Genomic DNA, 13,276 nt, shown 5'->3' with positions numbered 1-13,276 from the left:
CGTCCCTACCCCTCTGGATTCCGATTCTCTCTGGCAGGGCCTGACATAAAGCTTCAGGTTCTTTAATGCCAAGAGAGCTTCCTGCCAGGTTGGACTTGTTTTTCCCAGAGAGAAGCACTTCTGCTTATTGGTTTCCTGGGCGTTGTGACCTCCTAGCCCTCCAAAGATTGATGAAGGGATATTGATCTGGGGCCTTTTATTTCAGTAAAGTACCAGGTGATCTGACGCCCCAGGGGCTGGGGAATTGAAGCTCACAGGCAGCCAGAAGCCTCCCTTTTCTCTTAATGGGCAACTGTTTATGAGAGGCTTGTCTGTAATGAAGGAAGACAAGAGGCGTGGGGACAGGCTTGCCAAGGTGGTCTGGGATCCCACAGAGAACCCCGCACTCGTATCTTAGAACTTGCAACAAGTGGTTCCTCTTCATTGCCTGACAGACAGGTGGCACCCAGAGAAGAAACCAGGGCAAGAGAGTCAGGATTTGGAGAGGGTCTTCCACTGCACTGAGAACGTCCCAATGGCTTGGGTGGCAGCTGCTCTGACTATGTCCCAGCAGTAGGTCCTGGGTGGAGTTGCCCTAAGCAGTCCTTAGCTCTGGGGTCTCTGTTGCTCTGGACAGGTTTCCCTGCAAATCCATGGGACAGATGCAGCCTACTCCTGGCTTCAAAGCGCCAGGGGCATTGGGTCATAGGGCACGTTGGCCAGGGACCATTCTCTAACCTAGAATCTGATCCCAGCTCCCGTAAGTTCAGCCTACGCTTTGGGGTTAAGAAAACCTAGATTTGAATCTTGGCTCTGCCAAGTCCTAACTGAGTGATCTGGGCAAGTCATATACTCATCTCTGAAACAAGGCCGATGAGGCCTACCTTGCAGGGTGGTTGTAATGATTAAATGAGATTCAATAAGATACTGTGTCCACTGCACTTAGCTCAGAGCCTGGCACACAGTGAGTGCTCAATAAATGGTAGCTGTTGTTATGGGCAGCTTCATAACACGGGGAGAGCTTTTCATATGCATTTCCTCTCCATTAGAGACATCATCAATGAGTTATCGATCTTTTAAAAAGAAAGCTAAGAGGAATATCTCACTTTCTTTGTAATGTACATATGCAGTAACAGAAATGTGGCAAGATTGTAGCCTCTGGAGGAGACAGAAGACAGACGTTTAATGTCTCCTCTCCTGAGACCTCCTGGGGCTGCCCACTTAACCTTTCTGAGCCTTAGTTTTCTCATCTGAAAAATGATATCTGAAAAATGGTAGCGTCTGTGCCTTTCCTTCCTTTCTATGTCATAGGGTCATTGAGAGAATTCAATTAAAAGAGAGAACGTTTGTCAAAGCAAGTGAACAAATGTAAATTGTAGAAGAAGAGGTTTTAGTTTGTACAAATATAATATTAATTCAGGAACAAGGAGGTGAGGCAAGATGGGGTTTTAAAGAGGCCAAGAAGAGCTGGGTTGGATTTGGGGATGCTCATGTTTGAATGCAGAGGTCTGGGCCCACCTGGAGAGGTCTGTGCATGGCTAACTACCCTGCAGCCAAGAGGCCCTGCCTCTCAGTGAGTTACATGAGAATGCCTTCAGGGTAGCTTACAGCCTTGCCCCTGGAGCCTGGTATTGAGGGCAGGGTGTGCATCAGTGTTACATCTGATGAGTTGGATCACACAGTGGATTAAGAGTGAGGATTCACATGCTGGGGCAACCCGGAGGGCACTGGGGCCCTGCTTTAGACAGATTTAGGCAGATGGGAATTCAGCCGCCCTGGAGGGAGCTGGCTCCATGTTGTCTCTTGGCCGGTCTCCAAAGCTCTGGGCAGTACCTAGAGAAGGGCCTTGGGAGCAGGGGCTTCCCAGTAACGGGTGCCTATCTAAGATAGCCAGCCCCGGGCCAGGCCTGGGTTTAGGTCTTTGAGCATAAAAGCCTGTCTTGAGATCATGGTTGGGAAAGTGCTTTTTAAAACTGATAATTAGATAAAAGGAATTATTATTATGGCAGAATTGAGAACTGAAAGAGAGGAGGATTTGGGGCTAAGGGAGGTTAAGGGATTTGTTGAAACCCAAACAGCTTGGTAGAGACTCCAGCGAGGGCCAGCTTTGTGGAGTGATGGCCTTTTCCAAGCTGGAAGGGACGATAGTCCCTACCTCACCCCTCCCCTTGCAGGGGGAGCACGATAAGACAGGGAGCAGAGGACACGTTGGTCATCTCTTACCGAACCCGACTTCTCCCTGGGGAATCTTGGGGTCTTTTACTGAATGTGTCCTGCCCTGCAGTGAGCTGGGGGTTCTGGGAAGTGGAGGGAACCTGTTGTTAAGTGGTAGGATTGCGTCCTTCATCCACCCGGTTCCCAGAAGCCCAGGGGCAAGGCTTTCTTCACTCTCTCCTCTAAGGCTATTAGGGAGATCAGCTTCTTAACAACTTTGGGCAGGAAAGGAATGGCTGCACCCAGGAAGCACTTAGCATGGGAGATGGCCCTGCCCTGGAGGGGGGCGTCCCTGAAGCTTGGGTTGGATAGCAGGGTAGAAAATGTGCCCAATGCTATGAAATGATGCCGGTTACCACCAAGCTCAGAGCCTTCGCATTTGCTGTTCTTTCTGCCTGGAACAATTTCTCCCAAGCACTTTCCTTGCTGGCCCCTTGTTGTTCAAGCCTTCGCTGGAGTGCTGCCCATTCAGAGAGGCCTTCTCTGACCGCCAGGTTCAAGTAGGACCGCTCCCTTTGTGGGCTTCTCATCTTTCTACTGATGTTGTTTAATTGTGTATTGGTTTACTATCTGCCCTCAACCTGAGGGCAGGAACCCTGTCTCTCTTATTTCCCCCTTTCCCTCCAGGGCCTAGTACAGTCCCTGACACAGAGCAGATGCTCAATGACTATGTATTAAACGAATGAACTCCTGAGTAATAACAGCAGTGGCTGATTGTTGAGGCCTCAGATGGCCCTCGTTCTTGCCTCCTGAAGCTCTGAGAGATGGGCGATAGCATTATCATTCCCATTTTAGAGACTTTCCTGAGGTCGTCAGCCAGGAAACGGCAAAGCTGGGATTCAGACTAGGCTTGTCCAAGTGCAACATGAGGAAGGAGTGCATACAAACCCTGTCTTCTCTGGTCCAAGCCATGCAACTCCTGCTCAGCTCCCTGCTGAGTTCATCTAATCACAGCCCTGTGAGGTTATAATCAAATTCCAGCAGAGGCAGAAGGAGCGCCTACTCCCCTGATCAGAGTGTCCTGTAGTGGTTGATAACATTGGGCAGGCTTTACTGCCCCTCTCCGCCCCCAGCACATTCTGACTGTTTGGGGCCAACTCCCTGGGTCCCGGCAGCTCCCTGGGGCTAAGGCCAAGCTGACCTGGCTTTGACCTCATCCCGGAAGTCCCTCCAGGGAGCCAGAGCTTACCCAGGCATTGCTTGCCAAGCACCTTGCTACGTCCAGATTAAAAAGGCCTTCCAAGAAGGAGTTTCTAGTCTCGTTGGGGAGACAAGACTGCAGCACTTAACAAGATTAAATAGAAAAGCAATACTTAAATGACAGCAGTGCAGACTGTTGTTGTACTCAATGGAGCTGAACAGTCGTTGATCAGCCCCAGCTCATGTGCCAGGCAGTAGTGGGGCTTTGACAGACCACAGGACTGCCCACCACAGACTTTCTAAAAGGTTCTGTCGGTACGTCCATCCCATCACCCATCTAACTTTGGCCTGGTGATCAGATGCCTGTGTCCTGGGTGGGGGCTGGGGGCCCTGGCTCCAGAGAGCATTGAGGGGCGGAGACCTTGGCCCTCTGTGTTCCCCACGTGCTCTCCCAGCTGCTGCCTTGCGCTGCCTGTCCCCGGGGGTGACCTCACCATTTCTGTTCTGTGGTCTCCACAGGCCTCCACTGTGCTGGGAACCACCGCCTTCCTCCCTTCCCCCGAGCTGTGGGCACAAGGCTCTCCAGCTGGCCCCCTGAACCAGCTTCTTTGCTCCTCTAGCTGCCTCAATGTCACCAGGGATTAATGTGCATTTGTGGCTTTTAGCGGGCACTCCCTTCCGTGCTGCAGCCTCATCCTCTGGAGCTCAGGGATGGGTTTGGGCCCGGGAGCCCCCTGAACCAGGGAGCAGCGCTGACCATCCCTTTCTCTGTTTTCCCTGACGTCAGAAGGCAGAGTGCTTATTCACTTTGGAGGCGCACTCACAGGAGCAGAAGAAGAGAGTGTGCTGGTGTCTGTCAGAGAACATCGCAAAGCAGCAACAGCTGGCGGCCTCCCCTCCACAGAGCAAGGTAAGGGCCTTGCCAGTGGCTACAGCTCTGGCTGCATGGCTTCCCCTGGGCCAGCCTGGACCCTCGAGCCTCCGAATTGAGTTTGGGACCAGCCTGAGCTCAGGACTTGGATCTGGACAATGAACTCCTGGCAAGGAGGCCTGTGCCCGAATGTCCCTCCCCCTTGGCATTTCACTGGGTCTGTTCAGTGGGGTTCGCATTGCTTGGGTAGAGCGACAGAGCCAAATTGAGCATGACCCATCAATTCTTGGCTCTTTTCTTTGATTTGCCTATGGCAGGGGCTAATTTGGGCTGGCTTCCCTGCTGCTGCCAGGCATGTGGTCCCCCTCTGCCATTGGGGGGATCGTGCCAGGGGCAGCACACTTGTGTTTAATACTGGCCCAAGGCAGGCATAATTGGGAGGGGATGTTTGCGGCAGAAGCTGTTTTAACTTGAAGCAGGTCACAGCCCACTGGAGCCAAGTGGAGTTTGCTGGGGACTGGGGGCTGGCCTGCCGGAGGGTCAGGGAAAATTAGAAGGTCCCAGCTGAGGCTGATCTGGGATAGGCCCCTCAGCTGGGCCCGTGCCGTGGGGGGGAGGGGATGGGAGCTGGACCACAGCCTTCCCCTTTGTCACCCAGGTGCCAGCCACAAGGCACAGTTGTATTTCCCCATTTGTGAGTCACTCAGGTCCCTTCTCTTGCTAAAAGTATTTTGGGATTCGGTCTGGTTGGCTGCAAAAGGAGCCAAGGTGTTTGGTCTGCCAGATTGGGGGAAGGACGATCCATGAAAGTGAGTGGCAGCCTGTACACTCGTTGGCCTTGTTGCTTCTTCCTGATGCATTCAGGCCCAGCGTGCCATGGGCAGCGTGCATATGGTGGGGGCAGTGGGGTCAGGCCCGCTGAGGGCAGGAGGTGGGGAGCAGGTGGCTGGGCAGTGGTGGATGGCAGCTCCCCAGCTATTCCCTAAGGGAGTAAGCATCTGAGAATTGTATAATTTCAGATTTGACAGTTATCTTGTTGCACTAGCCAGGGGCAAGAATAACATTGATGAGGGAGCACAGTGGGAATGTTGAGTCTCACTCTGCTGCTGACTGGCCGTGTGACCTTAGGCAAGTCGCTCTACAAACGTGGAGCTTTGGTGTCCTTATCTGGGGGCAACAGTTCCTCCCCTAAAGGGTTCTTGTGACAAATCAAGGGGATGGTGCATATACAGTTCATAGCACAGTGCTTGGTATACAGTAAGCACTCAGTAGCTGTGGGCAGCGCACTGCCCCTACCGCCATCAAGGCTGCTTGTTGCTACACTGGCTGTTCCCACTGTCAGGTTCTCCCACCAAACAGAGACCTGTGGAGGCTGGAGGCTGTCATGTGCTCTCGATCCCAAGTTGGTTACAGTCTGAAACCAGGCCACTCCCTCTTCACTGGATGTCGCATGGCCAAACGCGTGCCCCTAGCATTCTTGTGGCTTGGGCTTAGCTCCTTCTGGTCTGGAGGAAAGAGTTCCTTCTGTCTCAGCTTCAAGGTGTGTGGGCTTGGAGTGTGTTGGCAACAGCCTTCTCAGTACCTTGGGGAGTCTCTCTGTCATCGGTCAACTAAAGGTCGGCTGGGTTTCTGAGACAGGCTCTGATCCCTGCGGGGCTGTGGGCTTGGCTGACGGACCCTGGAAGGGCTCCAGGGTGTGGGGCCTGGCTTCAGGGCCACACCAAGATATATGGACATCCTGGGGAGGCAACAGATGGATGCCTCTGCAAATTAAAACCCTTTAAACGTGTGTTTAATGGAGAAGCTGTGTGCCGGGCATGAGAAGTGAAGGGCAGGCTGACCACTGGGACAGTCTCAGAAGTGCCTCCTCGCCTGAGACCTGGGCCCTGTCCCAGCCACGCACACCCCACATGTCCCCCCCTCCTTAGAAGGCCATTATACAATCATCTTTTATTAGGCAGACCCCTTGGGGGGTCTCACTGCCCAACTTTCCCCACCCCCACCATATGCACTTACAGAGTCTTAGCAGCTGATCCCTTTACTCACTTCCAGAAGTTTGGTAAATATGATTTTTCTCCAGCCCCACAGAGCTGCAGGAATGCTTTAGAAATCTTAGTGACTCAGCCCAGGTGGCTGTCCAGCTGGCCACAGGACATCTATATGTACTCAGCTCTGGCAGGTCCTGGCAGCCTCTGGAGTGACCTGAACCTCTTGCTAAGCAAGGGCTGGACCCCAGCCTTTCCACTAGGGTTGCTGTCCCCCAGGGGAGAAGAAGAGGGCAGGCCAAGCAGAACGCAGACACCAGCTTTTTGCTTTTCAGGCAGAAAGAGTCCTGCTTGATCAACTTGTCCTGACTGGTTAGCATGCCTTTTTCAAATGCCTTTTCTTTGTTCTTTCTGTGAGTGTTCTGCCTTCTGCTGCACAATGGAAACCGCTGCCCAAGTCACTCCCTCCTCCCTCAAATGTCTCTCTGGGGAAAGAGGGCTTTGCAAGGCAACTCCCCAAATCCCCATGCTGCCCCTTCTCAACCCTGTTCCTTTCAACAGTGTTTGCTGACACCTGGAGTGGGGATTCTTCAAACATCTCAAGGAACGCAACGTGCTTTCCAAATTTGCAAAACATACTAAATGTGATAGGCCCTGAACATGAAATGATTGTTGGGAAAGATGGAGGGAATTGGAGGAAGATGGATTCAAAGAACAATAGAGAGACAAGTGTGCCGCCACCTGCTGTGTGACCTTTCCGCCGTGGCCTCAGTGGTCCCATCTGCATATTGGTCTGGTGCCTCTTTCCAGCTCTTCAAGCTTTGCCATTATCCTGAAAGCTGAGGGCCTGGGGTCATCCAGTCTCCATGTGGGAACTATACCTTGAAGATGTCGTGTAACTTGAGTGCCTGTGGAATCTGTTGCCAGGCGACGTTCCTCTCTTCGGCGTAGGAAGGGGGAGGCACAGGCTTTCTGTGCTGTCTCTGAGGTGCCTGTGGCCTGGGGGTTGCAGGGTGGGTCCCGGCTGCGAGGGTGGACACAGGGAGGCAGGCAGCAGGCAGACTAAATCCATTGCCTGTTCGCTCACTAGTAGCTGACCACAGGAGGTAGGGGGCCACTCTGGGCTGGCCTGCATGCTTTCCCTTTCTGAACAAATAAATGGCCTGCTCCCTCTGCTCTCTCCCAGTCTCCTTCTCCTGCTCACCACGCCCTTCCTCCTCATTATCTGCCCCTTCTCTTGCTTCATTATCTATCCCCAGAGGGAATCTACTTTTCTTCTTCTGCCTGGGATAACTTTCACTAAACTCCCTGCACGGGAGCGCGGCGATGTGTCTCGTATAGACTAACTCACAGGTGGTCCTACCTGTGGCCACTGAGGTTCTCAGCCAGTAGGGACAGACAGACACATATTACTTTGATTATTCCATCAAACATACATCATCAATGCCTCCTCTGGGTTTGCAGAGATGAATGAGACCTTGTCCTGGTCCTCATGGAATTCTCCTCTAATTAGACAGATGTGACAAAGGCACCAGAGTGGCAATCCAGACATTAAAGGCTGTACCTGACGGGTCCTAAGAGTAGTCCAGGGGGTCTTGGCTGCACATTTGTCACCCTCTCAGTGAACCTCTACTGAGCCCCAGCACCTGCACAGCACTGGGCTGGGCACTGGGAAGCCTCTGAGGACAGTAGGCTTGTGACCGAGCCATCAGGGACGAGAAGAGGGTGCAGTGTAGCCTGTGCTACCCCGTTCTCAGGGACGCCCTGGGCGCCATGATGGCAACGCATGGACGCATCCCTTGCACTCTTTCCTTGGGAGACCACAGTCCAGCGGTGGAGACAGAGATACCAACAGAGCATTCAAAAATCACATAGCAAGTGATATGGGAGATGTAAACTCTTACCACGCTGTGACCTCAGGTGAGGCACCGAGCTGCTCGGAGGCTCAGTTTTTTTCATCAGTAAAGTACATGGATGAACAGGGTTCTCGTGAGGGATTAAACTCATGTTATGTGCTTAGGAAAGTGGCACACAAGAAGAATTCTGTGAATTATTAAAGTTATGTCTATATAGGAAGATTCCTCTAGTGGCTTTGTTTATTGAAGCTGAATGCTGCTGCCCTGGGCACATGTGACGACTGTTCCATGTCACTTGCTGGTATCACCTGCTGTATTCCAGGGCCCAGGCAGGGACACTGAGGCCTCCTGGGTCTACTCTGGCTGTAAGACTTCTCCCAGATGTGACGCTGAGGTGCGTTCTACCTTGTCATCTCCACTGGGCAGCTAGAGATGGGGCCCTGGAGATGCCAGGGTCTGTCTGAGCAACTTAGAAAGGAGCAGGGGCAGGTCCTGGAGTCAGGCAGCCCTGCCCTGAGTAGACAGTGAGCTAATTCCAGTTCTGTCTGGTTCCACAGAAACTCCACCCTTACGGCTCTCTCCAGCAGGAGATGGGGCCGGCCAACTCAACCAATGCTACCCAGGATAGAAGCTTTACCTCATCAGGACAGACTCTGATTGGCTGAGCAAACCCAAGGGCGGGACTCTGCTTCTGGCAACTTAACCCTTTCTTGGGCATCCCCTACCACACAGTAACCTCACCTCAACTGGACCCCAAACAGAGGACCAAGATGGTGGGCCTAAGGTCATCTGAAGGGAGTGGCCCCCCGGTGTGTGTGGACTGGTACCAGAAGGACCACAGGTGTGAGAGGCCCTGTGGGCCATTCAGACTGGCATCAGGAAGTCCCAAACGGAGAAGACTCAGAAACTTATTCCCTGTGAGGAAGAAGGAGGTGAAGTAGCATCTGAGCTTCCAGTGGCTCCAGCGCCTGCCTTGGAGGCAGCAGGAGAGGTTGGGAGAGGTCAGCCTGGTGGAGAATAATGCCATGACCCTCCGCTGCCGGAAGACATCTTCACCCATTCACTCATCTGCACTCCTTCATTCCTTCACTCAGTGGATGTTTGGGGAGCATCTACTTTGTGCCAGGCTCTGTGCTAGGAGCTGGGGATACTATGGAGAATGAGACGGATATGCTCTCTGCTCTTACCATTCTTATCTTTCAGTCGTAGTAGGAGAGCAAGCAGTAAATAAATCAACATACACATAGACACACACATGCACTCACGTGATTACACCTGTGATAACCGATGAAGGAGAAGAACAGAGTCCTTTAAGAATATTATTTAGATTGCTGTGTGTGGGGGGATGGGATGGGGTAGGGGAGATTGTAACTTTTAAGCTGGGACCTGCAGGCCAGAAAGGAGTTAGCCTGTCAAGGACTTTGGAAAGAGAGCTCCAGGTGGAAGTACCTGAGATGGGGAGAAACTTGGCGTGCTGGAGGAATGGCCGTCAGGCCAGTGTGGCTGGAGCTCAGTGAGCAGGCAGATAAGGCTGGCAGGGTCAGATCACACTGGACTGTGGTGGTTAATATTTTACTGATTTCATTCTAGATACAGTGGGAAGCCACTGAAGGCTTCTGAGAGAGGGAGTCACAGAGTTTCAGGTACATTTCTAGATCAGAGTCAGGAAGGCCCAAGTGGGTATGAGATCAGTTAGAGGACCCTTTAGTTTTCCAGGTGGGGGTGATGGTGGCCTGTCCGGGATGGTGTCTCGGGAGGTGAGCATGTGAATATCCAGTCCTTGGGATGTGAGGGGGCTCTGGGAGGAGAAGAGAGAGTCAATTCCCTGCCCCTTCACCACATCCCAGCCCCCAGCCCTGTGTGCTTATCCTGCGCTCTGTCTTGGTCTCGGTGGATGCAATGAGGACTGGGGCCTTCCTCCCAGAGCCCGCTCCTGGCCAGGCCTGGATAGGGACCAGTGCCGAGTTGTGGGAATGGCCCTGGGAGTTGGGAGCAGTGGGTGCTTCCCTTAGCCAAGGTGGGAAAGGTCACAGGCGCAGCCTCAGCAGGGGTGGCCTGTGCTGTTCATCCACCCTGTGCTGCGTGGTCTGACCGGAAGCTGGGACAGACTCTCTGGAAACTGACTCGGTTTGCTTCCTTCAGAGCTAAGGTCAGGGACCCGGCTCGTTGTGGCTAAGCACTCCATGGGAGACTGTCCTGCCACAAGGCTAAAGAAAGACCTCCCGAGGGGACAGTGATTAGAGCTCAGCCTACTCCTTGCCCTCTGTACCCCCCGCTGGAGCCCAGGGTTGAGCAGCACTCACACCCGTCCCTAACTGCAGAGACCTACAGGCAGGGAGCCCAAGGCCACAGGTGCGAGTGGAGTGGTACAGCTCAGCACAAAGCGGATGTGTAGAGCCAGGGTCACTTGCAGGGGAAGAGGGGTTAAGAAAGGCCGGAGGGTGGCTCAGGCCAGAGAAGCCCCAGACCCTGGATACTCCCAAGGGTCTGTAGAGAGAGGTCTTGTGCTCTGGTGAGTTTGCTCTCCTGCTGTGACCACTTGAATCCCAAGAAGGGTGGCCCAGAAGAGAATTCATCCCTTACCTCCCACTTACCCTCCTCCCAGCCTAGGAAAGATCAAGCATGTGGCGTCAGCAGTCTAACGGGATAGGATGTATCTGCCCATGACCAGGCCAGTGCCCCCGCCCAGCAGGGGAATAGACTCCCCTGAAGTGGGACAAGTGATACAATGTCTGTTAGCCAGGACTCAGCTGCAGGGTTAATTCTGAGAGGCTGGGTCTGCACAGACAGCAAGCTGCACGTTGATTTCATTTGACTCCCTTACAAATGACATTAAGGGGAATGTGGGGCACTGGAGAACCGCCTGTCTGGGAAGGCAGCAGCTTGTCTCTCTGGGACTCGGTGACCTACCTGTCCACCAGACAGGTGCAGAGGACAGGTGGTTTAGCCACCAGGAAATGGAGAATCGGAACGAGCATTCAGCCCTGGGGACAGGGCTTTCTTCCCGGCTTGTCTCAGTAAGCTGCTGAGTTGGGTGGACACTCACTCACTCAGGGTCCTCGTCCTGACTGGCTGTGGGGGAAGCGGACCTCAGCTCCTGAAGGGTTCCGTCTTCCCAGTGACTGCTGAGCCAGAGCGCCATTGCTACTCTCTCTCCAATCGATGACACAATTAATTTGGCTCCATGGGCTTGAGAAGATGAAATATGACCGGTGGCCACTGCTGCTCTTCAGCACCCTCGTCCATCTCAGCCATCCAGGATGACGGACAAGCGATCAAAATTGCATTTGCGAGTTATAATCACGGGAAACACAGCCGAGCCCCTCCCTCCGCATAAATCACCCTAAGAAGCACACACAATGGTCTCTTTCCTGATGGGTCAATTGTCTTGGTTTGGTGTCTCAAGGCCTAGGAGTTGGGAGGATGGGAGCACAACCATTTATTGTTGAAAAGGCCATCGGTGTGATTTGAATACAAAGTGATCCTTTTAGTTCCTCTCACACCCCCATCCCGTTTTTTTCATGTTTTCTTGTGTCTCAGCCTCTGGGTCTTTTGAAACTGTTGGTCTTTCCTGTCTGTAGTCCTGCCCAGGTCTCTTGGCCCTTTGGGAGTTGGGACCTGCTGGAAATAATGATGACATTTATTTACGTATGTCTAGGTTTTTCAGTCTTTATTTTTAATTCTGCCACCCAAGTCCTCATTTCTCACACATGTTGCCAAGCAGGTTCTGTAAAGTGAAGGTACAGGCCATTTCACGGTGTGGGAGGAGTCCCCCCAGTGAGAGTATGGGCTTTGACGATGGCAACGGGGGTCCCTCTAGGGGAGACATTATCTCCTCTAGGCCTCCTAGCAGCCTCGGTTTGCAGATGAAAGGGACTAGGACTAGGACTCAGACTTACAAGGTCACACACCTGGTAAGAGGCCCAGCTAGTTCTCAAGCCACGGCCTTTGAACCTAATCCATTGCTCTTTCCAATGCAAAAGTTTGCCTTTCAGGGTGGAAGTGATCAGTCCCCTCCTCCAGGAAGAGGCGGAAACAAGCGTTCCCCCACTTAGAAGTTGTGGCTCTTTAAGATCTAGAGAGGACCCTTTAGGGCAAATACATGAGATAGCATATTCTCCACATAGTAGAGAATGAACTTGCATAGTTCATATTCCTGAGGGGTGGCCCAGGCTGAAAAGCCAATAGCTTCACACAAGATTTGAAAAGTCTGATATGAAAGACAAGGTGGCGTTCCTTAAGACAGGCTCTTGTGGGGCACGGGGACAGTCAGGGGACCCTTTTCCCCTTTTGAGTCTGTCATTCAAGAGGACCAGCAGACACAGCCTTGGGGTACCTGGCAGCAATAAGACTTTGGCCAAAGGCAGCAATGGATGGCTTCAGGCTCAGGCCGGGGTGCGCTGAGCATGAGTCTGGAAGGAGGCCTTGATCTGAGCCCCCTCACGGGTGGGAAGAGCCTGCTCCAGGTTCTGGACCCAGATTTTGCTAATTGACTGGTTTAGAATCTCAACGCTAAGTAACTGGGAATCAGCTGGACTGGATTTCAGATATTCCCCCCACGGAAGCAGACTTTTCCCTAAAATGCTCAGCTCTTTTCCAGTCTCTCCTTCCCTTCTTCCCCCCCTAGCTACAGCTCTGGCTGTGGATAGACTGCCTTCTTTAGCATCTGCCCTTGGACTCAGCCAGCTTGCTATTCTCTTTTTAGCTCTTAACAAAGGCAGTGCAACCTTACCATCTATCCTGCCTTGATCTTATCTTTCTGCAAGCTTTTCTCTGGCTAAGGCCACCATCCTCCAAATTGTTCCTAGATCCTTGGGTCAAGGGTAGAAAAATAAGACAGTAATTTGGTGAGCCTGGCACAGTGCCAAGATTTGGATCTACGTTGTCTCTTCACTTCTCACTATAGCCTCACGGGGTCCATTATCCCCTTACACCTTTCCTCTCATTATACTCAATTGATTAAAAAAAAAAAGATGCTGCGTCTCAGAGAAGTTAAGAAACTTGCCCAAGGTCACACAGCTAGTGGGCACCTGAGATTGGAAGCTGGGTGGCCCGGTTCCAGAGCACCTGCTTTCTATCGCTCTGTTCTACTGCTTTCCAGCAATCTCAGACCATCCACGTTGGGAGGGGTCGGGGAGGCTGGGCAGTCACAGTCCTGTGTCAAGACCATTGTGGGAGGCCATTGTGTTCAGAATCAAGCCCAGCTCTCAGCTTGGCTCTCCCGCACTCCT

At 52.7% G+C, this 13,276-nt stretch overlaps 1 protein-coding gene across 6 annotated transcripts in view; it reads left to right on the top strand.

The window, feature by feature from the left end:
- RGS3 (regulator of G protein signaling 3) overlaps positions 1 to 13,276 on the top strand; it is a 112,151-nt gene that overhangs the window by 54,335 nt on the left and 44,540 nt on the right. For 4 of the 6 annotated variants that reach the window (XM_074330858.2, XM_074330857.2, XM_074330859.2 and 1 more), the window contains one exon: positions 4,121 to 4,243. In XM_074330858.2, the coding sequence (XP_074186959.2) occupies positions 4,121 to 4,243 (123 nt within the window). Of the gene's footprint in view, positions 1 to 4,120; positions 4,244 to 8,602; positions 11,693 to 13,276 lie in introns of those variants that run through there. The other 2 variants (XM_074330860.2, XM_074330866.2) reach the window with 1 other exon arrangement.

The sequence above is a fragment of the Rhinolophus sinicus genome, chromosome 16, assembly GCF_057876585.1.
Source record: "Rhinolophus sinicus isolate RSI-liver-muscle chromosome 16, RSI-T2T, whole genome shotgun sequence".
Taxonomy (NCBI): domain Eukaryota; kingdom Metazoa; phylum Chordata; class Mammalia; order Chiroptera; family Rhinolophidae; genus Rhinolophus; species Rhinolophus sinicus.
This window is presented reverse-complemented; position numbering and strand designations above follow the sequence as displayed.